This window comes from Mobula hypostoma, chromosome 5, assembly GCF_963921235.1.
Source record: "Mobula hypostoma chromosome 5, sMobHyp1.1, whole genome shotgun sequence".
In the NCBI taxonomy this organism is placed as follows: Eukaryota; Metazoa; Chordata; class Chondrichthyes; order Myliobatiformes; family Myliobatidae; genus Mobula; species Mobula hypostoma.
The window spans coordinates 104,506,711-104,532,773 of NC_086101.1; the positions used below are offsets into that span (position 1 = coordinate 104,506,711).

Sequence of the window (26,063 nt, forward strand, 5' to 3'; positions counted from 1 at the left end):
GATACCCCAGCAGGGGGATAAAAAGGGACAGGTTCGCTAAGGCAAGACACACACGACACCACGAGATAACGAGACCCTGGAAGCGGTGCGCCTCCCACAAGTCGGTGGGAGTCTTTGGAGGGCTGGTCGTGGGACCAAGCCAGAGAAGCACAGGGTGGAAAGATACGATCGGCGGGAACCTGGTGTGTGTCTGCCCTTGCCTGGGTGCCGGGTTCACCACTGAGGAAAGATCGTATCTGGAAACAGAGGGGTCAAAGTCGGTGACCTCAGAAGACATCACAAAGGGCTCGCCTGAAAGCTGACTGCGAAGGTCTGTGTGGAAGCCGTTTGAATATTCATTCGTTTTTGCTCTCTCTCTCCTTCCCCCCACTGTCCATCGCCACGGCAGTGATTACTGCGAACTGAACTGAACTAAATTGAACTGAACTTTGCGTCACTTTGAAATTGGTCATTTACCCCTAGACAACGATAGAGCTTGATTGATCCTGTTATCCTAATTCTGTGTACATGTGTGTTTATCATTGCTGAACTGTTGCATTTATTATCCTTTTGATTAGAGTACTGTGTTGCTTGTTTCTTTAATAAAACTTTCTTAGTTCCAGTAATCCAGACTCCAACTGAGTGATCCATTTCTGCTGGTTTGGCAACCCAGTTACGGGGTACGTAACATAAGTGGGGGCTGGTCCGCGATTTTGAACGCTAAATTTGGGACGGAGTAAATTGATTGGGTTAAAATTCCCGAAAGAAAGAAAAGACAAACAGCAGAAATGAAGATTGAGGAATTTCTAAAGGCGCCGACCTTGGAGGCATTAGAGGATGCCAGGAAAGCGGAATTGGCAGCTGTGGCCAAACGGTTGAATCTTGTTAAGGGGAAGTCGACAATGAGGAGAGAGGAGATACACAGAGCTATTGTAGAGCACTATGTATCTAAAGATGTGTTTCCCCAAGGGGAGCTGGGGGAGGTGTCTATTGAAAAACCTGCTGGAGACGCGGTACAGGTACAGCTTGAAAAACTGAGACTCGAGCATGAGTTCCGGGTAAGACAGTTGGAACACGAAGAGAAGCAGTTAGAAAGGCAGGAGAGAGAGAGACAGTTACAACGGCAAGAAAGAGAGAGAGAGAGAGAAGCAGTTAGAACGGCAGGAGAAAGACAAAGAGAGGCAGTTGGAGCGAGAGGAGAAACAGAGGGAAAGGGAATTCGAGCTGGAAAGGTTAAAGATAAGGGCAGAGCAGGGACCCATGCCAGACCAAGGTGGAGGGTTCCGGGCGACCCAGGAGGTTAGGCTGGTTCCCCCATTTGACGATACCGATGTGGATCGGTACTTTCTCCATTTCGAAAAAGTTGCTGCAAGTCAGGACTGGCCGAGGGATAGGTGGGCTGTTTTGCTTCAGGGCGTACTTAAAGGAAAAGCCCAGCAAGCTTACTCCGCTTTGTCTGCGGAAGATGCCCAGAGGTATGAGGTGGTGAAAGAGGCCATCCTCAGGGTTTATGAGTTGGTCCCGGAGGCATACCGGCAGAGGTTCCGGAATGCGAGGAAGCAGTGGGACCGCACGTATTTAGAGTTTGCCCGTGAGATGCAGACATATTGTGAGTGTTGGTGCACCTCAAAGGGGGTAGGGGGGATTATGACAGACTGCTACAGCTGATCCTGATTGAGCAGTTTAAAGGTTGTGTCTCTGAGGGTATGAGACCCTATCTAGATGAGAAAGAGGCAGCCATGTTAGCCGCAACTGCTAAGTTAGCGGATGAGTACGCGTTGACGCATAAAATGAAGTTTGCCCCGAGTAAAGGCTACCAGAAGGGTAGTCACGACAGTGGGGAGAGTCCGCCGGAAAAGTCAGAAAGTAAGCCGGGGACTAGTGAGAAGGATAAGGTAGACCAGGAGCAGTCTGGTAGGAAGTCTCCTGGGATCTTCTGTTATAATTGTGGAAAAGTCGGACACTTTGCGTCCAGGTGCTTTGCCCCAAAGAAGGAGACGGGGAAAGGAAAAACGGTGATTTTGACTGGCTGTATCGAGCTGGTAAACGAACCGCTAGGAGAGGAAAGGTCTGCCAAAGTTCAGGAAGGGCGCGAGAAGTTTATCTCGGCCGGAGTGATGTCGGTGAAGGAGGGGTTAAACCCAGTTCCAGTACGGATCTGGAGAGACACGGGAGCGTGTCAGTCATTGATATTGAAGAGTGTGTTAGAGTTTAGTTCAGAGACCCAGACTGGGGAGGTCAGGGTCAAAGGTATTGGGGAAGGGACAGAAGCAGTCCCTTTGCACCAGATACACCTACAAAGCAACTTGGTCTCTGGACTAGTCACGATTGGGGTGAGGCCCGAATTACCAATGAAAGGCGTGGAAGTCTTGCTCGGTAATGACCTCGCCGGGGGAATTGTGTTCTCGGCAGTGAGATTGACAGGTCAGCCTGCCAGCATTGAGGCCCCACCCATGGACTCACAGGTTCATCCCGTTTACGCAGTGACTCGGTGTGTGTCCAGAAAGACCGCCGAAGTAAATTTAGCTGAGACGTTTCTACCAGCCTTGTACCAGGAGGAGGTAGAAAGTGAAAAGAAGGAGTGTAGTGAAACAGGAGGAAGTGAGGGAGCTCAGGCAGACTTAGCCAGGAAGGAATTTGTACAGGCGCAGGAGTTGATGGTTTTGGCGGAGACAGCTCTCTCTGAAGCAGAATTAAAAAGGGAGCCAGTAGGCTATTGTGTGGAGGAGGAAGTGCTACGGACGAAAGGGAGACCAAGTACTGTACCCGCAGATGAGGAATGGGGGGTGGTGCCAAAAATTTATGGGGATGAGATTCTTAACCTGGTCCACAAGATACCCCTCGGTGGACATTTTGGAGGGAGGGAAACAGTTGGCGGAATCATGAAAGAGGTTTACTGGCTGCACAGGAGGAAGGATGTTATTGACTATTGCAGACGTGAGTTAACACAGTTAGAGGCTATTAGCATGTTAAAAGCCCACCGCGATCAGAGAACAGATCTAGCTGGTGATATCATGAAAATTAATGAGGTTAAGGTGCCACCTGACAAGGGGAGGACCCATCTTGAAAAGATGAATGTGGTGCCGACCAGATGGGAGATGTCTATCGTTCTGACCCGTTTTGCTGATAAGGTCTCTCACCTAACCCCCGAACAAAGCGGGCCATTGATAAAGCTAATTAACCGGCACGCGCACGTAGGTCTGGATGTCCCAAGGCGATGCAAAGCGCTGGAACATGGGGCTGTCGTCACATCAGGTCAGCCTAGTGAGCAACACCCCTATAGAATGATTAATTCAGAGACAAACGGGCTAAAGAACACAGAAGTGTATATTGGCGATGTAGCAGTCTGGAGTGACACGTGGGAAAAGCACATTGTGGCACTGTTTAAACGGCTGTCTGAAGCCAGCCTGACAGTGGACCTCGCAAAAAGTGAATTCGGCCATGAAAAAGTCACTTATCTGGGATTTGTGGTAGGACAGGGGCAGCTGGCTCCGATGAAAGCTAAGGTGCGGGCTATCGCTGAAGCCCCCACCCCGACAGACAAGAGAGCCCTGAGAAGGTTCTTGGAGATGGTGGGGTACTATCGGAAGTTTTGCAAAAAAAAAAACAACTTTGCGGATAGCACCCACCCTCTTACTAAGCCCTTGCCAAAGAATGCTAAATTGGTATGGGACGACCCTTGTGATCTGTGTCTGGGGCGAAAACCACTGAGAGGTGACACTGATCACAATTCATTAGTATTTTCTATGAAGTCTGCTAAATTGGAGCCTGGTTTGAGAGGATTATTAAAATTACACATATTAAAGGAACGGAAAATGTGATTGCTGACTGTCTGTCAAGGTGTTGACAACTTAAAATCCTCTGTATTAGCCAAATAGCTGATGAAGATGTATATTTGTGTGTATCTAATAATGTATTAATGCTTGTAATTTTTACCCTGGTAAAAATCCTTAAAGGGGAGGGGTGTGACGAAAGTACACATAGACTAAGATGTTGTCTGTCATGTGCTATCACCAGTGGGATCAACAGTTGATCTGCCACCTGTCTTCAGGAGAGAGATAAGTAAGACAATGGAGCAGCATTTGGAAATGTTAATGAAGAGACGAGAGAGATTAACGGAAGGAGACACCAGTCTGAGATTGTCAAGACCGGCTCCTTTTTGAACCCTGAACTGTTTGAAGTGATGGACAGGTGATACCCCAACAGGGGGGATAAAAAGGGACAGGTTCGCTAAGGCAACAGACACCACACAAGATACCACTCACGACACCACGAGGTATCGAGACCCTGGAAGCGGTGCGCCCCCACAAGTTGGTGGGAGTTTTGGAGGGCTGGTCATGGGACCAGCCTTAGATGCACAGGATGAAAAGATTCGGTCGGCGGGAACCTGGTGTGTGTGTCCACCCTTGCCTGGGTGCCGGGTTCACCGCAGAGGAACGATCGTATCTGAAAACGGAGGGGTCACAGTCGGTGACCTCAGAAGACATTACAAAGGGCTCGCCCGAAAGCTAACTGCGAGAAATATCAAAGGTCTGTTGAATCCGATTTGAATATCAGCATTCGCTCTCTCTCTCTCTTCAACGGCACAACAACGATTGCTGCAAACTGAACTAAACTGAACTCTGTCACTTGTGATTGAACATTTTACCCCTAGACTGCGGTAGAGCTTGATTGATCCTATTATCCTAGTTCTGTGTACATGTGTGTTTATTCAGTGCTAACCTGTTGCATTTATATCCTTACTATTAGAGTACTGTGCTGCTTATTTCTTTAATAAAACTTTCTTAGTTCCAGTAATCCAGTCTCCAACTGAGTGATCCATTTCTGCTGGTTTGGCAACCCAGTTACAGGGTATGTAACACAATGTATTCTAGCATGATTTCAGAGGATTGGAAATTTGTAAATGTCACTCCACTCTTCAAGAAGGGAGGAAATTGTAGGCCAGTTAGTCTGACCTCAGTGGTTGGGGAAGATGCTGGAGTGATTATTAAGGATGATATTTTGGGATAAATGGAGGCAAATGATAAAATGGATCAAAGTCAACATGGTTTCCTTAAGGGAAATTTTTGCTCAACAAATCTGTTGGAATTCTTTGAAGAAACAACAAGCGGAATAGACAAAGGTGAATCAGTGGGTGTTGTGTACTTGGATTTTCAGAAGGCCAGCAAGACGCTGTGCCTGAGGCTGCTTAACAAGATCAGAGCCCACAGTATAACAGGATAGATACTAGCTTGGATAGAGCAGTGGCAGATTGGCAGGAGGCAAAGACTGGGAATAAAGGGAGCCTTTTCTGATTGGCTGCTGGTGACTAATGCTGTTCCACGGGAGTCAGTGATCGGACCTCTTTTTATGCTTTATGTCAATGATGGTGTTAAACACTAAGTTATAATCAACGAACAGCATCCTGACAGTCTGACCTCAGTGGTAGGGAAGATGCTGGAGTCGATTGTTAAGGATATGGTTTTGGGGTACTTGGAGACACATGATAAAATAGGCCTTAGTCAGCATAGTGACCCCAAGGGAAAATCTGGCCTGACAAATCTGTTGGAATTCTTTGAACAAATAACATGCTGCATAGGCAAATGAGAATCAGTGGATGTTGTTAAGAGCCTATGATGTTACTGGAAAGACACTATCACAGGTAGAGCGTTGGCTGATGGGCAGAAATAAAGGGGGCCTTTTCTGATTGGCTGCCAGTGACTAGTGGTGTTCCACAGGGGTCTGTGTTGGAACTGATTTTTTCTACATTATGTGTCAATGATTTGGATGATAAAATTGATGGCTTTGGGACCAAGTTTATGGACGATACAAAGACAGGTGGAGGGGTTGGTAGTGTTGAGGAGGCAGAGAGGCTACAGAAGTACTTAGATTAGTAGAATGGACAAAGAAATGGCAAATGGAATACAGTGTCAGGAAGTGTATGACCATGCTCTTTGGTGGAAGGAATAAAAGCATTGACTATTTTCTAAATGGGAAGAAAGTTCAAAAATCCCTAAAGGTTAAGTTGAAGGTTGAGTCATTGGTAAGGAAGGCAAATGCAATGCCAAGTTAGCATTCATTGATAGAAACAACAAGGATGTAATGTTGACACTTTATAAAGGTACTGGTGAGGCTAAGGCCTCATTTGAAGAATTGTGAGCAGTTATAAAAGTGGATAAGTCTCTGGGTCCTGACAGGATATTCCCTAGGGCCTTGAGGAAAATTAGTGTAGAAATAGCAGGGGCTCTGACAGAATACTTCAAATGTCATTAGAAATGGGGATGGTGCCGGAGGATTGGTGTATAGCTCATGTTGTTCCATTGTTTAAAAAGGGTTCTAAGAGCAAACCTAGCAATTATCGGCCTGTGAGTTTGACATCAGTGGTGGGTAAATTGATGGAAAGTATTCTTAGAGATGGTATATATAATCATCTGGATAGACAGAGTCTGATTAGGAACAGTCAACATGGATTTGTGCGTGGAAGGTCATGTTTGACAAATCTTATTGAATTTTTGAAGAGGTTACTAGGAAAGTTGACGAAGGTAAAGCGGTGGATGTTGTCTATATGGACTTCAGTAAGGCCTTTGACAAGGTTCCACATGAAAGGTTAGTTAGGAAGATTCAATGTTAGGTATTAATACTGAAGTAGTAAAATGGATTCAGCAGTGGCTGGATGGGAGACGCCAGAGAGTAGTGGTGGATAACTGCCAGATTGGAGGCCGGTGACTAGTGGTGTGCCTCAGGGATCTGTACTGGGTCCAATGTTGTTTGTCATATACATTAATGATCTGGATGATGGGGTGGTAAATTGGACTAGTAAATATGCAGATGATACGAAGATAGGTGGCGTTGTGGATAATGAAGTAGGTTTTCAAAGCTTGCAGCGAGATTTATGCCAGTTAGAAGAGTGGGCTGAAAGATGGCAGATGGAGTTTAATGCTGATAAATGTGAGGTGCTACATTTTGGTAGGACTAATCAAAATAGGACATACATGGTAAATGGTAGGGCATTGAAGAATGCAGTAGAACAGAGGGATCTAGAAATAATGGTGCATAGTTCCCTGAAGGTGGAATCTCATGTGGAAAGGGTGGTGAAGAAAGCTTTTCGTATGCTGGCCTTTATAAATCAGAGCATTGAGTATAGGAGTTGGGATGTAATGTTAAAATTGTACAAGGCATTGGTAAGACCAAATTTGGAGTATTGTGTACAGTTCTGGTCACTGAATTATAGTAAGGATGTCAACAAAATGGAGAGAGTACAGAGAAGATTTACTAGAATGTTACCTGGATTTCAGCACCTAAGTTACAGAGAAAGGTTGAACAAGTTGGGTCTTTATTCTTTGGAGCGTAGAAGGTTGGGGGGGGACTTAATAGAGGTATTTAAAATTATTAGGGGGTTAGATAGAGTTGATGTGGATGGGCTTTTTCCATTGAGAGTAGGGGAGATTCAAACAAGAGGACATGAGTTGAGAGTTAGGAGGCAAAAGTTTAGGGGTAACATGAGGGGGAACTTCTTTACTCAGAGAGTGGTAGCTGTGTGGAACGAGCTTCCAGCAGAAGTGGTGGAGGCAGGTTCGATATTGTCATTTAAAGTAAAATCGGATAGCTATATGGACAGGAAAGGAATGGAGGGTTATGGGCTGAGTGCAGGTCGGTGGGACTAGGTGAGAGTAAGCGTTCAACATGGACTAGAAGGGCTGAGATGGCCTGTTTCCCTGCTGTAATTGTTATATGATTATGGGCCCCTTATCTAAGAAAGGATGTCCTGACAGTGGACAGGGTTGAAAGGAGGTTCATGAAAATGATTCTGGGATTGAAAGGAATTTCATATGATGTGTGTTTAATGGCTCTGGGCCTGGATTCCTGGAATTTACAAGAACGTTTGGGGGGTGGGGTGGGAGACAATCTCATCAACACCTATCAAAGTTTGAACTATCGAAGAGTGGAGGTGGAAAGGATACTTCCTATAGTGTGGGAGACTAGAACCTGAGGGCACAGCCTTAGAGGAATATTCATTTAGAACAGATGAGAAGGAGCATCTTTAGCCAGAGGGTGGTGAATCTGTGGAATTCGTTGCCATAAGTGGGGTTGAGAGGGAAATGAATCAGCCAAGATCAAATGGCAGAACAGACACTAAGGACCAAATGGGCTGAGTCTGCTTCAATATCTTATGGTCTTTGTCTTGGGGTACATTGGGGGGTTCAGTCCATAGGAACAGGTCTAGAATTAGACTCCTTACCCTTTGTCTCTCCCCAGCAGGGTGACACAAACCCTGCTAGCGGTTAGCACATTGTTCAGGTGTGGGCTTGCTATGTCAGCACCAGAAGCACGATCCTCACTGATTTGTTACAGAAAACACAATTCACTGTATGCTTCAATGTACAGTACTTATAAAAAGAATCCACCTCCCCCACCCCCAGGGTTTTATTGTTTTGCATTAAATCCACTGCTGAAAAAAAACTCACATGAAATCTCGGCTAGTTTGCCAGAAGGCACGAGGGAGACTGAAGTCAGTTGAAAGGTTCTATGGTCTGATGAAACCAAAATTGGGCTTTTTGGCCATCAGACTAAATGCTATGTTTGGTGCAAGCCAAACACCACACATCATCAAAAACACACCGTCCCTACCGTGAAGCATGGTGGTGGCTGCATCATGCCGTGGGGATGCTTCCCTGCAGCAGGCCCTGGAAGGGTTGTGAATATAAACCTGTGTGCAGTCAAGGTGTTCACAACTCTGTCTCCTTTACCACAGCGCTGGAGAGGGATAGGAGCAGACAATTTGGGAAAACATTTCATTGGGGTAGGGGGAAATATCTATTAGGCAGGAACTTGGGAACATAAATTGGGAACAGAGCTTCTCAGAGGAATGCACGGCTGAAATGTGGCAACTGTTCAGGGAACATTTGCATGGCTTTCTGCATAGCTATGTTCCATTGAGGCATGGAAAGGATGGTAGGGTAAAAGAACCATGGTGTAGAAAATCTAGTTAAGAAGAAAGGAAAGTCTTATGAAAGGTTCAAGAAACCAGGTATTGTTAGAGCTCTAGAAAGTTACAAGGGTGCCAGGAAGGAGCTCAAGAACAAAATTAGGAAAGCTAGAAGGGGCCATGAGAAGGCCTTGGCGAGCAGGATAAAGGAAAACCCCAAGGCGTTCTACAAGTATGTGAAGAGAAAGAGGATGAGCTGTGTGAGAATAAGACCAATCAGGTGCGATAGTGGAAACGTGCATGGAGTCAGAGGAAGTAGCGGAGGTACTTAAATGAATACTTTGCTTCAGTGAAAAGGACTTTTGTAATTGTGAGGATGACTTACAGTGGACTGAAATGCTTGAGTGTAAAAGACGTTAAGAAAGAGGATGTGCTGGAGCTGTCGAAAGGTATTAAGTTAGACAAGTCACCAGGACCAGACAAGATACTCCAGCTACTCCGAAAAGTGAGGGAGGAGATTGCTGAGACTCTGGCAATGATCTTTGCATCATCAATAGGGACGGGAGAAATACCAGAGGATTGGAGGGTTGCAGATGTTGTTCCCTTGTTTGAGAAAGGGAGTAGAGATAACCCAGGAAATTATAGACTAGTGAGTCTGACTTCAGTGGTGGGCAAGTTGTTGGAAGATCCTGAGAGGCAGGATTTATGAGTATTTGGAGAGACAATCTGATTAGGAATAGTCAACCTGGTTTTGTCAAGGGCAGGTTGTGCCTTACGAGCCTAACTGAATTCTTAGAAGATGCAACAAAACACATTGATGAAGGTAGAGCAGTGGATATTGTGTATATGGATTTCAGTAAGGCATTTGATAAGGTCTCCCATGCAAGGCTCCTTCAGAAAATAAGGGAGCATAGGATCCAAGGTGACCGTACTTTGTAGATCCAGAACTGGCTTGCCCACGGAAGGCAAAGGGTGGTTGTAGATGGTTTGTATTCTGCATACACGTCAGTGACCTGTGGTGCTCCGCAGAGATCTGTTCTGGAACTCCTCCTCTTTGTGATTTTTACAAATGACCTGGTTGAAGAAGTAGAATGATGGGTTAGTAAATATGCTGATGGCACAAAAGTTGGGGCTGTTGTGGTTAGTCTGGAGGGTTGTCAGATGTTACAGTAAGATATCAATAGGATGCAAAACTGGACTGAGAAGTGGCAGATGGAATTCAACCCAGATAAGTGTGAAGTGGTTAATTTCCATAGGTCAAATTTGAAAATAGAATATAATAATAATGGTAAGACTCTTGGCAGTGTGGAGGATCAGTGAGATCTTGGGGTCCATGACCATAGGACACCCAAAGCTGCTGCGCAGGTTGACAGTGTTAAGAAGGTGCATGGTGTGATGGCCTTCATTAACCGTAGGATTGAGTTCAAGAGCCGTGAGGTAATGTTAAAGCTATACAAGACATTAGTCAGACCCTATGCCTATGAGAATAGGTTGAGTGAACTTGGAGCTCCCTGGAGTGATGGAAGATGAGAGGTAACCTGATAGAGGTATACAAGATGAGAGGCATTGATCATGTGGATAGCCAGAGGCTTTTCCCCAGGGCTGAAATGGCTAACATGAGGAGACATAGTTCTAAGGTGCTTGGAAGAAGGTATGGTGGGGGTGGGTGGGGACTGTCAGAGTTAAGTCCACCCCCTCCCACACACACACAGACAGAATGGTGGGTGTGTGGAATGCACTGCCAGTGACAATGGTAGAGGTGGATACTATAGGATCTTTTAAGAGACTTAGCTGGGTACATGGAAAATAGGGGGCTATGCTGTAGGTAATTCTAGGTAGTTTCTAGAGTAGGTTACATGGTCGACACAACATTGTGGGCTGAAGTTTCTGTAATGTGTTGTAGATTTCTATGATTCTATGAAGGTAGAGAAATGAATGCAGCAAAATTCATGGAAATCCTGGAGGAAAACCTGATGCAGTCTTCAAGAGAACTGCAACTTGGGAGAAGGTTTGTTTTCCGGCAAGACAATGACCCCAAGCATAAAGCCAAAGCTACACAGGAATGGCTTAAAACAACAGTGTTAATGTCTTGGAGGCACCAGGTCAGAACCCAGTCCTCAGTCCCATTGAGAATTTGTGGCTGGACTTGAAAAGGCTATTCACTCATGATCTCCATGCAATTTGACAGAGCTTGAGCAGTTTTGTAAAGAAAGGGGAAAGGATATGTGTAAAGCTGATAGAGACCTATCCAGAGACTCAAGACTGTAAATGCTGCCAAAGTGCATCTACTAAATACTGACTTGAGGATGGTATTTATGCAATCAATTATTTTGTTTAGTAATTGTAATACATTTAGATAAGTTTGTAGAAAATTGCTTGACATGAGACTTTTCTGTTGATTTGTATCAAAAAAGCCAAATTACATTCTGATTCATTGTTGTAAAACAATAAAACATGAAAACTTCCAAGAGGGCAAATACTTTTTAAAAAAAAATAGGCACTGTACATGTGACAGATAAGATTATCTCATCAATCTTAGAGGCTGCCCTAGCTTTTCCACTCTATGTCCATGTATCATTTACTTTGTGTGATTTCTAAATAACTTAATACAAAATAGAATTTATTGCCATATACATGTATGCACAAGGGCAATGAGAACTGCATCTACAGTAGCACAGGTAGATAATATCGAAAGGCGCACTGACAAGAACAACAAATTATACACTTTGTGTACAAGAAAAAAAAAGTCTGTTTTAGTGCCTAGTGTAGTGGTTCAAGAATAAATAGTTGGATAAGTTGCTGTACTTGAACCTGGTGGTGCGGACTCCAGATTCAAAGTACATTATAAAAGTACTATACTTTATATAACTTTGATATTCATCTCTTTGCAGCCACAAAACAAAGGAATCCAATAGGACCCATTAAAAATAAAGACCAAACACCCAATGTGCAAGGAAAAAAAACACAAATCGTGCAAACATTAAAAGGGCATTCAGAACTGAAGTTCACGTGTACATGGACACAGTGGAATGTGTCATTTACTTGGAAGTAGGTACAGAGGAGATGTCAGGGGTAAGTGTGTTTTTTTTAAAAATGCAGAGAGTGGAGTGTGTGGAATGGGCTGCCAGCAGCAGTGAAGGCAGAAACGATAGGGTCTTTTAAGAGACTCTTGGATGGCTACATGGAGCTTTGAAAAAGAGGGCTATGGGTAAAGTCTAGGTAGTTCTAAGGTTCAGACATGTTCGGCACAGCTTTGTGGGCCGAAGGGCCTGTATTGTGCTGTGTGTTTTCTATGTTTTTCTACATTCAGAACCAACACACTCAATGAAGCGGTGGGGAGCCTGCAAGTGTTCCCACACATTCTGGCACTTAACACAGCATGTTCACATGTTTGGTAGAATGATACAATGTACAAAATAATAACACACACACACTTTCACCACAGGGTAAGCAGCCTTCTTCAGCCTCAAGTGGATAATGGACATCTGTACCTCCTGCTGCATTGCAATTGAGAGGTTTAACTGCTGTTTGTCATATATTGCCCTGCTGCTGCTGAAAGCTCATTTTTGTGGTATGGGTTGAATACGGATGTCCCCATCACTTCATGTTTTGAACATTAATGACACTATAAACCACAGAATGACAAATTATATTTCAGAAAGAACATTTTGTAGAAAATAGGAACAGCAGTCCAGAACTCCACAAAAATTAGTAAAACTTTTATTGTTAAGCACTTTTTCAACATTTCCAAAGAGAAAACCAGAAAAAGACTAGTAAATGATCTGTACACAAACTGGCAGCTGATTGGTGCTGCTTATTAAATCACTTTCTTAGCCCCCAGCCACCCCCCCCCCCCAATTTTGTACAGCTGAAGTCACGGGATTTACAGTTTGATGGTTAAGAAAAACCAACTCACCCCTCCCTCACATTATCCTAAAAAAACACAAAAGGACCCACCTCCAGCTACACTGCAGAGATGTGGAAGGGAGGGGCTTCTTCCAGCCATCATCTGAGCTACTGCACCCACCATCCCCCACGAGCAGCTTCTTTCCAGATGGAATGAAGTCTCTCATAGCTGATGTCCTTAGAGCTCAAATCACATTGTATAAATAAATCAGTTCGGCTTGACAGACAAAGCCAGCCTGTTGCCCTTGGGGTACCAGGAAGGCCCACAAACAAGTTCAGTAGAGTCATTTCCAAAAAAATGAAATTCACACATCCTGGTGCATTAAAGCAGGGAAAAAGAAGAAAGGTTGGCCGAAACCTTCAATTAAAACCCATTAATGCACCCGCAATTGAAAAGGGTCCAAAAAATATACATATTCAAATTGTACAGCTTGAATTTCCATTCATTCCAAATCTTCTTGGTTGTTAAAATTCTTTCCAGAAATTCATTGTTCCTCCACTTCTATCCCGCAACGTCAGTATAAAAGAGGAGTTCACGCCCAAGAGGACATGTACCGAGGAGAGGAGACTGGCATGGTCCGTGTACACACGGCAGAGGGCACGGTGAATGGACTGTAGCTCTTGCTGGCTCACTCTCCCCGCCTTCGCTCCTTTAGTTCTCCTCGTCGCTGTCCTCTGGACTGATGGCAGGGCTGGTGAGGCTGTATGTGGGGGAGGTGGGGCTGTAACCAGGGGAGGTGGGTGAGTAGGTGGAGCCCTTGGGGCTGGTGGGTGAGTAGGTGGGAGAAGTGGGCGAGTACTTTGGGGAAGTGGGTGAGTAAGTGGGTGAGGTGGGTGAGTACTTTGGGGAGGTGGGGGTGTACACGGGGGAGGTAGGTGAGTAGGTAGGGCTGGTGGGTGAATACTTGGGGGTTGTGGGCGAGTATGTGGGAGAGGTGGGAGAGTATTTCGGGGAGGTGGGTGAGTACTTGGGACTAGTAGGGCTGTACTTGGGAGAGGTGGGGGTGTACTCTGGAGAGCTGGGGCTGTAGGAGGGACTGGTGGGAGAGTACTTGGGACTGGTTGGGGAGTAGCTTGGGCTGCTGGGGCTGTAGCTGGGAGAGCTGGGTGTGTATGTGGGGGATTGGGGCGTGTAGCGAGGGCTGGAGGGAGAGTAGCTGGGTGAGGTGGGGCTGTAACTGGGTGATGTGGGGCTGTAGCTTGGAGAGGTGGGACTGTAATTGGGAGAGGTAGGAGTGTAACTGGGTGAGGTGGGGCTGTAACTTGGAGAAGTGGGGCTGTAGTTGGGTGAGGTGGGAGTGTAGTTGGGTGAAGTGGGAGAATAGCTTGGGCTTGTTGGGGAGTAAGAGGGTGAAGTGGGCGAATAGGAGGGTGACGTAGGAGAGTAGGAGGGTGATGTAGGAGAGTAGGAGGGAGAAGTGGGTGAATAGCTGGGTGAGGTGGGTGAGTAGCTAGGCGAGGTGGGAGAGTAGCTGGGAGAGGTAGGGCTGTAGCTGGGAGAGGTAGGAGAGTAGGAAGGTGAGGTGGGAGAGTAGGAGGGGCTGGTGGGGCTGTAACTGGGAGAGGTGGGGCTGTAACTGGGGCTGGTGGGAGAGTAGGAGGGCGAGGTGGGGGAGTAGTTCGGACTGGTGGGAGAGTAGGAGGGCGAGGTGGGTGAGTAGGAGGGGGACGTTGGTGAGTAGCTGGGGCTCTGCGGGGTGTAACCGCCCGGAGACCTCGGCTCATAGGCAGGAGAAGTTGGCGAGTAGCTGGGGGACATTGCCCCTCCTGGTGGGAAGGAGTAAGAAGAGATTATAAACAAGAGATTCTGCAGATGCTGTAAATTCAGAGACACACACACTGTGCTGGAGCAACTCAAGTCGGGCAGCATCTATGGAGGGGAATAAGCAGTCAACATTTCAGGCCAAGACCCTTCATGGAGGGGGCTAGTTACTATGATGTGCACAACCAGACAATGCTTTCTATGGTGCATCGACTAAACCTTACTAAGAGTCAACAGGGATATTCTTTAGCCTCCTGAGGAAGTAGAGGTGTTGGTGGATCAATGAGGTTTCAATATTTATTAGGCATAGAGTACAGAGATTGGGAAGTTATGTTGCAGTTTTACACGACATTGATGAGGCCACTTAAAAAATAATTGCATTTAGTTTTGGTCATCCTATGATAGGAAATATGCCATTAAGGTCCAGTCAAGAAATCAGGAGAAACCTCACTCTAAGATCATATGGAAGTCACTCTTGCATGACAAGGGAGTGGAGGTGTGTGTGGTGGCTTGGGGGAGGGGATCATCAGCAGGCTGAAAGGTGGTGGGTGAACTGGTCCAGCAGAGAGCAGCTAGGCTGAATGGCCAAACAGAGGAGAGCCCTGTAGGTGGTCTGTGCTTGGTACTTACCTGGTGATGGGATGTAGGGACTGGAGGGCCCTGGGGACCCTGGTGAACCAGGGGTTGGGGACCAGGCTGGAGAGTATCCAGGACTAAATCCGCTGGCATCGGAAGCTGCACTGGGAGAGAAGCCGGCAGCTCCTGGAGTCATCCCACTGCCTGAAACACAAAAAAAAAACCCACAAATGAAATGATCACACTGCAAGCAGAAGTCCAGCACACTCAGTTGTGTAACAGCATCTACCATGCATGAAAGGAATTAATGTTACATTCATTTCGAGAGGACGAGAGTAAAAAAGCAAGGCTGTGATGCTGAGGCTTTCTAAGGATTGGTCAGGCTGTATATGGAGTACTGAGAGCAGTTTAGAGTCCCTTATCTGAGAATAAGCTGGTCCAGAGGAGGTTTATGCAAATGATCCAGGGAATGAAAGGGTTAACACACGAGGGTTTGCTGGCTCTGGGCCTGTACTCACGAATTTAGAAGAATGATTTGTGGGGGTGGGGGGAGGGGAGTTCTCATTGAAATCTATCGAATATCCAAAGGCCTCAATAGAGTGGATGTGGGGAGGATGTTCCCTATAGTGTCAAAGTCAAGGACCTGAGGACACAGGTTCAGAATGCAAGGACATCCCTTTGGAACAGAAGGAGCCAGAGGGTAGTGAATCTGTGGAATCGTTGCCATAGACCATTGTGGATGCAAACTCATTGGCTGTATTAAAGGGAGGTTAATAGGCTCTTGATTAGTAAAGGCAAAGGTTATGGGGAGAAGGTAAGAGAGTTTGCCTGCTTACCATGGTCTTAACACTCACCCACACTTGGTGACCAGGCTCCATATGCAGGAGTGGCTCCCTGGTTCCATGGAGTCATGGCCGGAGACATCCCTCCCATTGGGCTGGGAGCAGAGCCAAAGAACATCCCAGTGGCTGGGAAAACAAAATTAAAGATTAGCTTTATTTATCATAACATTGTATTGACAGCAACAGTTCAGGAATACAATGCAAGCCCATGCAATCGAGGCCAGAGCCCATTGTTGTGTTAAGATCTTGGATGAATCCTGTATCCCAAACTTAATACCCCTCACTTCCTTTGTCTGGATGAGTCGTGGATGAAAGGTTTTCAGTCCAAGGAACGGATTAATATTTATGAAATGCTCTTGGTTCATCAGACTGGCACCATGACACAGCTCTCCAATCTCCCCTCCTTTCCACCCCCAGCCCTCGCATGCTCTCTCCTCCAGCGCCTGAATGCAGACAGTTCAAGGTACTCACGTCCTCCAATTCCCAGCCCGCCGATGTTGGTGGGGATCTCCATGCCGTACTTGCACTTCTCGGCGTCTAGCAGTAGGTCAAAGGCACCAGTGCCCGCAGGAGCCAGCTGCCCTAACATGATGTTCTCAGACACCCCTTTCATGGGGTCCATCTCACCGTGGGCTGAAGCCTCCATCAGAACATCCACCTGAGGGCAGACAGAGGCAGAACAGGGTTACTGGAGGGTCTGCAGCTGCAAAAGGTGGGTGGATCAAAAATTCTGGGCACACTGGTCTTCATAAAACAGTACTTAGTACAGGAAGTGGGAACATTCCTGAGTTATAGTGAAAGGTTGAATGTTAGGACCTTATTCCCTGGAGCACAAGAGAATGAAGGGATATTTGATGGAGGTATAGTGTAAATGCCATCAGGGTTTTCCTACTGAGGATGGGTGAGACTAGAACTAGAGGTCATGGGATAATGGTAAACAGTGAAATAATTAGGGAGAACCTGCGCTCAGAGGGTGGTAAGTGTGGGACGAGATAGAAACATAGAAACATAGAAAATAGGTGCAGGAGTAGGCCATTCGGCCCTTCGCGCCTGCACCGCCATTTATTATGATCATGGCTGATCATCCAACTCAGAACCCAGCCTTCCCTCCATACCCCCTGACCCCTGTAGCCACAAGGGCCATATCTAACTTCCTTTTAAACATAGCTAATGAACTGGCCTCAACAGTTTGCTGTGGCAGAGAATTCCACAGATTCACCACTCTCTGTGTGAAGAAGTTTTTCCTAACCTCGGTCCTAAAAGGCTTCCCCTCTATCCTCAAACTGTGACCCCTCGTTCTAGACCTCCCCAACATCGGGAACAATCTTCCCGCATCTAGCCTGTCCAATCCCTTTAGGATCTTATACGTTTCAATCAGATCCCCCCTCAATCTTCTAAATTCCAACGAGTACAAGCCCAGTTCATCCAGTCTTTCTTCATATGAAAGACCTGCCATCCCAGGAATCAATCTGGTGAACCTTCTTTGTACTCCCTCTATGGCAAAGATGTCTTTCCTCAGATTAGGGGACCAAAACTGCACACAATACTCCAGGTGTGGTCTCACCAAGGCCTTGTACAACTGCAGTAGTACCTCCCTGCTCCTGTACTCGAATCCTCTCGCTATAAATGCCAGCATACCATTCGCCTTTTTCACCGCCTGCTGTACCTGCATGCCCACTTTCAATGACTGGTGTATAATGACACCCAGGTCTCGTTGCACCTCCCCTTTTCCTAATCGGCCACCATTGGCTGCAGCACGTAAGAGAAGCTGGATACGAACATGGATGGGTGGGCTACGGTCCAGGTGCAGACTTATGTGCTGCAGTGCTCTATGACCCACCCACCCCCAACCACCAAAAAGCTTCCATTGTAAACACAGATGCAGAAAGAGATGCTGGCAGAACTCAGCAATTTAGGTAGTATCTAAGATGGAGAATTAAACAGCTTCAGGCTGAGACCAGAGTCTCTCTGACTCATCTTTTTTTCTTCAGTCCTGATGAAGGGTCTCAGCCCAAAAATGTCAACTGTACCCTTTTTCCATAGGGACTGCCTTCCAGCATTTTGTGTGTTGCTTGGATTTCCAGCATCTGCAGATTTTCTCTTGTTTGTGAGATTGGTCTTCCAGTGTTTTTGATATATGTTGCTTCAGCACAATGTGCTCCCGCTAATAGATAATGACTGGGTCACCTGAAAATGAGGTGGTCAAAGGAACACTGGCTAGGCTCATCCTACCCGCTGGAACACACCTGCTGCTCATTAGAACCACAGAGCTCCCTTCACCCTCCTCCAGTGGCAAGGTGGTGCTGCCTCACTCCACCCGCGAGAGGAGGCCCTCCCTCACCCCTATTTCAAAGCTAAAGCAGTTCTCCCTCGATACTGCACTAGAAACCTGCAGATCCCCATGGAAGGTCTGGTTCTTTACCCTGGGAGGTGGTGCTAACAAGGGCCTGTTACTGAGCAGACTACTCCCACCACATGCCAAAATCCTGATGGGAATCAGTTTTCTGGGACAGACCCTGCCAAACAGGTTACTGTAGGACTCTGACATTACCGTTTCCTCGAAGGAGCACTTCATGAGTGGCCCCGTGTCTTGGCGGTTCACTCCGTGCCGAGTGATGGCCATTAAGTGTCCACGGCATGTCATAGTGTCACACAGCAGGGACAAGTGGCGGTAGTTGACATAGGAACCATCAAAGGAGATGACGTGGTACAGTTCCCGTTCCAAGGCTTTCCGCACAGCCTCGATGCCCAGGACCTGGAACAGACGCAGACAAGTGAACAAAGATTGGTAAATATCCTTTAAACCATCACCCTGCGGCAGCTCAGAGAAAACAATGAATTGCCTGAGCTGGGATTGGATAGCTTGTTTATCTAGCAGTATTACTTCCTTTGGAGGCTAACGAAATTCAGCATGTCCCCATTGACCCACACGTTTTTACAGATGCACTGCAGACAACACCCTGTCTGAGTACACCACAGCTTGGTACAGCAACTGCTCTGCTGTGACAAGAAAAAACTGTAAAGAGTTGTGGAAATAGCTCAGCACATCACAGGAACCAGCCTCCTCTTCATGGACTGTCTGCACTTCTCACTGTCTCAGTAAAGCAGACAGCATAATCAAAGACCCCACTTACTCCAGACATTCTCTCTTCCCCTCCCATCAGGCAGAAGACTGAAAGCACATACCACCAGCCTCGAGGACAGCTTCTATCCCACTGTCAAACTTTTGAACAGATCTCTTGTACAATAAGATGGACGTTTCACCTCAATCTACCTCATTATGAGCCTGCACTCTGTTACTGTTTGACCTCAGTGCACTGTGATCCGATCCGTATGAAGAGTATGCAAGACAAGCTTTTCACTGCATCTTGGTGACAATACGTCACGATTTATTTGTCACATGTACAAAAAAACAGTGAAATGTGTCGTTTACATCAACTACCAACATAGCATACCCACAATTTATAACTTGTACGCCTTGGAAAGTGGGAGGAAATGCAGACAGTCACGGGGAGAACGTACAGATTCCTTTCAGACTGCAGTGGGAAGTGAACCCCAATATTGCAGCTAGAGCTGTAAACTGTGATGCGAACTGCTACACTAGCCCAGCACAGTCATCAGACCCATGGAAAGTATTCCGGGATTGCAGAAAGGACTGAAGTCCGGGCACTGATTGGACAGTGCTGACTAAATCAGCTAGCAGAGCACAACAGGCCGAATGGCTTGCTCCTACATGTGATCATCACAGCCACAATCAGGTATGCAGCAGTGCTATTTAAAATAGCCAGCAACCCTTCCCCAAGCACCAACCCATCAGAACGGGAAGTAGAGGCCAAACATTTACCGTAAAGATCTCCACAATATCATTAGAGGTGGTGCGGACAGGGTCCACATCTTTCTCACTCAGCACCCGCATCAGGCTGACGCCGTCTGTCTCCAGAATCCACTCCTGCAAAGCTTTGAACTCCCCCTCCTCTGTAATGATGATCTTCTTCTTGTTGTCGGTCTGGGGAAGGTGCATGTAAACCTGGAGCACGGAGAGAGCATTAACACACCACACTGAGGCACATTCATATTTATCATGTCCATTCAGGCGGTGAAATGTGGAGTACTTGTAGCACAGGGAGACCATTAACCCACCGTATCGAGGCACGTGCATTGAGATACAGTGAAGTGTGCTGTTTATAACAATGACTGACACTACTTAACATGGTGCTGGGTGCAGCTCACATTCTGGTGCCCATAATGTTCAGAACACAAAAGAAGCCCCTTTCTCTGTCTCTCCTCTCTCTGTCCCGCACACACACACAAACTCAGGACAGACCTCTAGACCTTGGGCCAGACTCAGATTCCAGGGCATTCAGTTTAGATTGAGTCCTGCTGGCCCACTAGGTCTATATGGACCACTCACATGCCCTTTACAGAGTCAGTCATACACTTGATTCTGGAGCACATGCAGATCTGACAATTGCTGCATCCCCCACAGAAGCTGCTCTAGCCAAGTTGCTCCAAGTACCCTTCACACTCACCTCATTTTTGTTCTCCCTCTCACTCCTATCCACCAGGGGAACATACCACAGGCATGCAACGCATTGATTTGTGTGAGACGTGGGAGGAAATGGGAGAATATGGGGAAACCCATGGAGCTGCAGGGAGCAGTGGAGGTCAGGTCTCTGGAGCCATGAAGCAACAGTACTATTAGTTTAGGATCCCTCTGACCCAATTACACCCTTGACAAATTAACCTACTAACCCATATGTCTCTGGCATGTGGAAGCCCACAGCACCCAGAGGGAACCCATGTAGACATGGGAAGAGCACGCAAATTCCTTACATGCAGTGGCTGGAATCAAACCTGGGCTGCAGACACTTCTATATGTTAAAAAAAAAGGAAGGAAATTGCCTTTTAAACTCACGAGAGAGCATAGGCCATCAACTTTTTCTGCTGTCGATGTTTCAGTAGCAGGCAATTTCTTTTTCTACGAGGTCGAGTTGCTAGCTTGACGCTCAACCCAGCACGGATGGAAAGTGTGCCTAGGAAGCCGGCTGGATTTGAACTCAGGAGCCTTTGCTCCAAAGTCCGGTGCTGATGCCACTATGCCACCAGCCGGCACTTTTATAGGTAGCATTATGCTAATTCAGACAGATGAGCATTTCGACCAGGGTGGGCTTCACTGAATTACCGATAGGGAAGAGACCACAGGAAAGAACAAAACTAAAGTTCAGTGGGAGAGCAGAGATAAGGAGCTGTCAAAGTGAGCAGCAGAGACAGTTCTGCCTTGAGCACAAGTGTAAAGATGAGTAAGGTCTGCATAAAATAGATTGCCAATAACCAGTCCAGTGCTGCAACACTGGACTCTTGACCGTGTTAAGTTGAAAGATCAAAGTAAATTTATTATCAAAGTATCAAATGACTCCAGAGGATGATTTTCTTGCAGGCATTCACAGTGGAACAAGAAATACAATCAATGAAAAGCTACGAAGACTGACAAACAGGTTCCAGTGACATCATCGTCCTGAATGGTAGCCTAAAATAATAGCTCCTCTGGAAAAATGCTTATTTTGCCCCGTTAATCCACCGAACACAAGATCTCTCAAAAATACTTGAACTGGTAAGGGGGGCAAGAATGAGGAAAAGGAATGGAGATCAAAAAGCGTCACTGCGGAGCCTGCGGATGAGGGGGTTGCAACGAGCGGCTCTCCTACACGAGCGCGTGGTAACAAGGCTGATGCTGGGCCTCGTTCCGGCGAAGCTGCAAATTAGTAAAAATTCTGGAAGAGATACGGGACTTTCGCAAAGACATAAAACAGCAACTAAATGATATTAAGTCAGAGCTCACCAACGTTAATCAAAAAATAGCGGAGGCAGGGACACGAATTGAAAAAGTGGAAGATCACGTTCAAAACGTGGAACGGGTGCCAAGCAAGATGAAAAGTGTTGAATCAAGAAGAAAATAAAATACATGACTAAGGAGGAAGGTCACAACGGAAGAATATCAGGATATATAACGTTCCCGAAGGAATGGAGGGGTTGTCTATGGTGGGGTTTGTAGAAAAGTTACTGTGGGACACGCCAGAGATTTCCCCAACTATGGAACTTGACATTGAGACAGCACACTGTGCGCTTGTCCCGAGGCCCTCTGGGGACAGGGAAGATAAACCATGGTCAATAGCAATCAGATTCCTTCGCTACAAAACCAAAGCAGAGATTCTGCGCAAGGCCCAGGGAAAGGCGGCGACATTTTCGAACGAGAGATTAATATATTTTGATCAAGATTACCCCCCCAGCGATCCTGCAGAAACGCAAGGAATATTCTGAAGTGAAGCGATTGTTAAAGCAGAGAAAGATTAGCTTCCAGACTCCGTACCCTGCTAAGCTGTGAGTGTTTTATGAAGACGGGACACAGCTGTATCAGACAGTGGAAAAGGAAACCATGAAGGACAGACGGTTGCCCGTCAGCGTGATCACACTGAGGGAAAGCCTGCCTGAGCAGCTATCCCGCTCCGCTTGGGAAATAGTGGGAGCACCGAGAAAGCAGAGAACGGGAGGAGGGCAAGAGAAGAATATCAGGGAGAGACTGAATTTTCACAAGACAGCCCTCACCCCCTCCAGAAGAGCCATAAGGTCTAATTTCAAGTGTTGATAAGCTAAACAGAAGCAAAAATAGATTATGCTATATTTATCTCAAGAACTACATATTACAATGTGGACTTTATATTACTCAATTATTTTATTTTTTATTCATTCATTCACTCCTTTTTCCCCACCTGAATGAGAATATATACATAGGAGGAAAACACAGGGAAGTCTTTTCTGTGTAATGGATATAGACTTTTTCCACTTACTTTTATGGGTACTGCAGTGGGGGCCCTCAACTCACAGGTAGGAGAGGCTATCCCCACAGCTAGACGTGTCCTCTAGCTCAGCCCTGGGTCATCTACTAGAGACCTCAGCCTCAGAATCACACCTTCATTACATTTCTTTTTCATTCGTGTTTCTTGGTTCTTATTTGTTCAGGGAGTAGATCGACCAAGTTCTATTATGCTAATTTCAATGATAAACTGACAGATAAATACACTTGGCTAAGGACAAATTAAAATTCATTTCTTTTAATGTCAAAGGGCTGTTAAGTTCAATCAAACACAGTAAAATTCTATCAAAAATGAAAAAAGAACAAGGTCATGTAGTATATTTACAGGAAACTCACTTAAGTGATAATGAGCATGGAAAATTAATGAGAATGGTTTTATGGCTATCATGCATCTGAGTTGCGCTTTTGTACTGCTGGACATTGCTTGTACTGGCTGGTTACCTGATTTTATTTATTGTTTATTTATTTTATTTGTTGTTTTATAGCATTGAGTACGAGAGTTGCAAACTTATTTTCGCTGTATTGATGCATGACAAATTGTACTATACAATGACAATAAAGATATTTCATTTCAAATTTGTTCCTCTCCATATAAATCAGGACATAGAAGAGGGGTTGCTATTCTCATCTCAAGCAAGCTAAATTTTAAAAAAGTATTCGAAATGGGAGATAAGAAGGGCAGATATATTCTGGTAAGGGGGAAATATAGATGGGAATTCAGTTACTCTATTGAATACATACATACTCCCAGGAAGTGATATTAGTTTCTTCTAGAAAATTACTAATATTATGGTAACGGAAACAGAAGGTCTCTTGATATGTCGGGGAGAGTTAAATTTAAAATTACAACCAAAGTTAGACTCTTCCAGTAGAAACACATATGAAACAAAGTCCTTACATAAGAAAGTTAACACACTTTGAGGATGTTGGTCGAGTTGATATATGGAGAGACCTTTTCCCCGACAGAAGAGATTATACTCATTATTCTGCCCCCCATTCTTTATATACAACAATAGACTACTTCATAACATTTGGAAAAGGACAAAATAAACACCTGTGGAATTGGAACAATAAGTGACCATGCACCTATATACTTATCTGTTGATTTTGACCTACAACCAAAGGATACCATTTGGAAACTAAATTCAGGTCTACTCAGTGATCCCTATTTTAAGGAACAAAATAAAAAAAGAAATTGGTCTTTACTTAGAATTCAATGATAATGGAGAGGTTTCACCTCCCATTTTATGGGATACTCTGAAGGCTGTCTTAAGAGGGAAGATTATAGCGATATCTTCATAAGAAAAAAAATAAGGAAAACATTAGAGTCAGTGTGGATAGAACTGAGGAACAGTAAGGGCAAAAAGACCCCAATAGGTGTTATCTACAGGCCCCCAAACAGTAGCATGGATATTGGGTGCAAGTTGAATAGGGAAGTTAACAATGGCATGTGGCAAAGGAAATGTCGCAGTAGTTATGGGGGATTTCAACATGCAGGTGAACTTGGAAAATCAGGTTGGTACTGGACCCCAGGATAGGGAGTTTACAGAGTGCCTACGGGATGCATTTTTGGAGCAGCTTGTATGGCAGCCGACCAGGGATAAGGCTATTCTGGATTTAGTGTTGTGCAATGAACAGGATTTGATGTGATCTTGAAGTAAAGGAGCCATTAGGAGGTAGTAACCATAATATGGTAAGTTTTTATCTGCAAGTTGAGAGGGATAAGGGCAGATCAGAAGTGTCAGTATTGCAGTTGAACAAAGGAGACTATAGAGCCATGAGGGAAGAGCTGGCCAAAGTTGACTGGTCGGATATCCCAGCAGAAAAGACAGTGGAATAGCAATGGCAGGTATTCTTGGGAATAATGCACAAGGTGCAAAATCAGTTCATCCCCTGGAGAAGGAAGGATTCAAAGGGGGGAAAGTGGCCACAGTGGTTGACAAAGGAAGTCAGAGATAGCATAGTATTAAAAAAGTATAACAGAGCTAAGGTGAGTGGGAAGATGGATGATTGGGAAATTTTTAAGGAGCAACAGAACTTAACTAAAAAAGCAATATGGGGAGAAAAAATGAGGTATGAACGCAAGCTAGCTAGGAATATAAAGGAGGATAGCAAAAGTTTTTTTTTTGGTATGTGAAGAGAAGGAAGATAGTTAAGAACAATGTTGGGCCCTTGAAGAATGAATTGGGAGAAATTGTTATGGGAAACAGAGAAATGGCAGACGAATTTAATAAGTACTTTGGATCTGTCTTCACTAGGGAAGACACAAGCAATCTCCCAGATGTATGGATGAGCCAAGGACATAGGGTACAGAGGAACTGAAACAGATTGACATTAGGAAGGAAACTGTGATGAGTAGACTGATGGGACTGAAGGCTAATAAATCCCCAGGTCCAGATGGTCTGCATCCTTGGGTACTAAAGGAGGTGGCTCTGGAAATTGCGGATGCATTGGTGATCATTTTCCAATGTTCCTCAGATTCAGGATCAGTTCCTGAGGATTGGCGAATGGCTAATGTTATCCCACTTTTTAAGAAAGGAGGGAGGGAGAAAACAGAGAAATATCGCCCTGTTAGCCTAACATCAGTAGTGGGGAAGATGCTAGAGTCCATTATTAAAGATGAAATAGCGGCATATCTTGATAGCAGTGATAAGATTGGGCCGAGTCAGCATGGATTTACCAAGGGCAAATCATGCTTGACTAATCTATTGGAGTTTTTTTGAGGATGTAACCAGGAAGATAGACGTGGGAGATCCAGTATGTGGTGTACCTTGACTTTCAGAAGGCATTTGATAAGGTACCACATAGGAGATTGGTGGGTAAAATCAGAGCTCATGGCATTGGGGGGAGAATATTGACATGGATAGAAAACTGGTTGGCAGATAGAAAGCAAAGGGTAGCAGTGAATGGGTGTTTCTCGGAATGGCAGGTGGTGACTCGTGGGGTGCCACAGGGCTCGGTATTGGGACCACAGCTGTTTACGATTTACGTCAATGATTTAGAGGAAGGCATTGTGAATAACATCAGCAAGTTTGCTGATGATACTAAGCTGGGTGGCAGTGTGACATGTGATGAGGATGTTAGGAGAATTCAAGGTGACTTGGATAGGCTGGGTGAGTGGGCAGAAACTTGGCAGATGGCGTTTAATGTGAATAAGTGTGAGGTTATTCACTTTGGGAGCAAGGAAGGCAGATTATTATCTGAACGGTGTGGAGTTAGGTA

The 26,063-nt window shown here is 45.5% G+C and overlaps 1 protein-coding gene across 1 annotated transcript in view; it reads right to left on the reverse strand.

Annotated features, from left to right (window-relative positions):
• Positions 1–13,297: 13,297 nt before the first annotated feature.
• Positions 13,298–26,063, reverse strand: part of polr2a (RNA polymerase II subunit A) — a 63,179-nt gene continuing 50,413 nt past the window's right edge. The window contains exons 24-29 of the mRNA XM_063048688.1: positions 19,815–19,997; positions 18,522–18,725; positions 16,442–16,628; positions 15,983–16,096; positions 15,183–15,332; positions 13,298–14,557 (exon numbers count right to left, since the gene is read on the reverse strand). Of these exons, the coding sequence (XP_062904758.1) occupies positions 13,443–14,557; positions 15,183–15,332; positions 15,983–16,096; positions 16,442–16,628; positions 18,522–18,725; positions 19,815–19,997 (1,953 nt within the window). The 3' untranslated portion in view covers positions 13,298–13,442. The remainder of the gene's footprint in view (positions 14,558–15,182; positions 15,333–15,982; positions 16,097–16,441; positions 16,629–18,521; positions 18,726–19,814; positions 19,998–26,063) is intronic.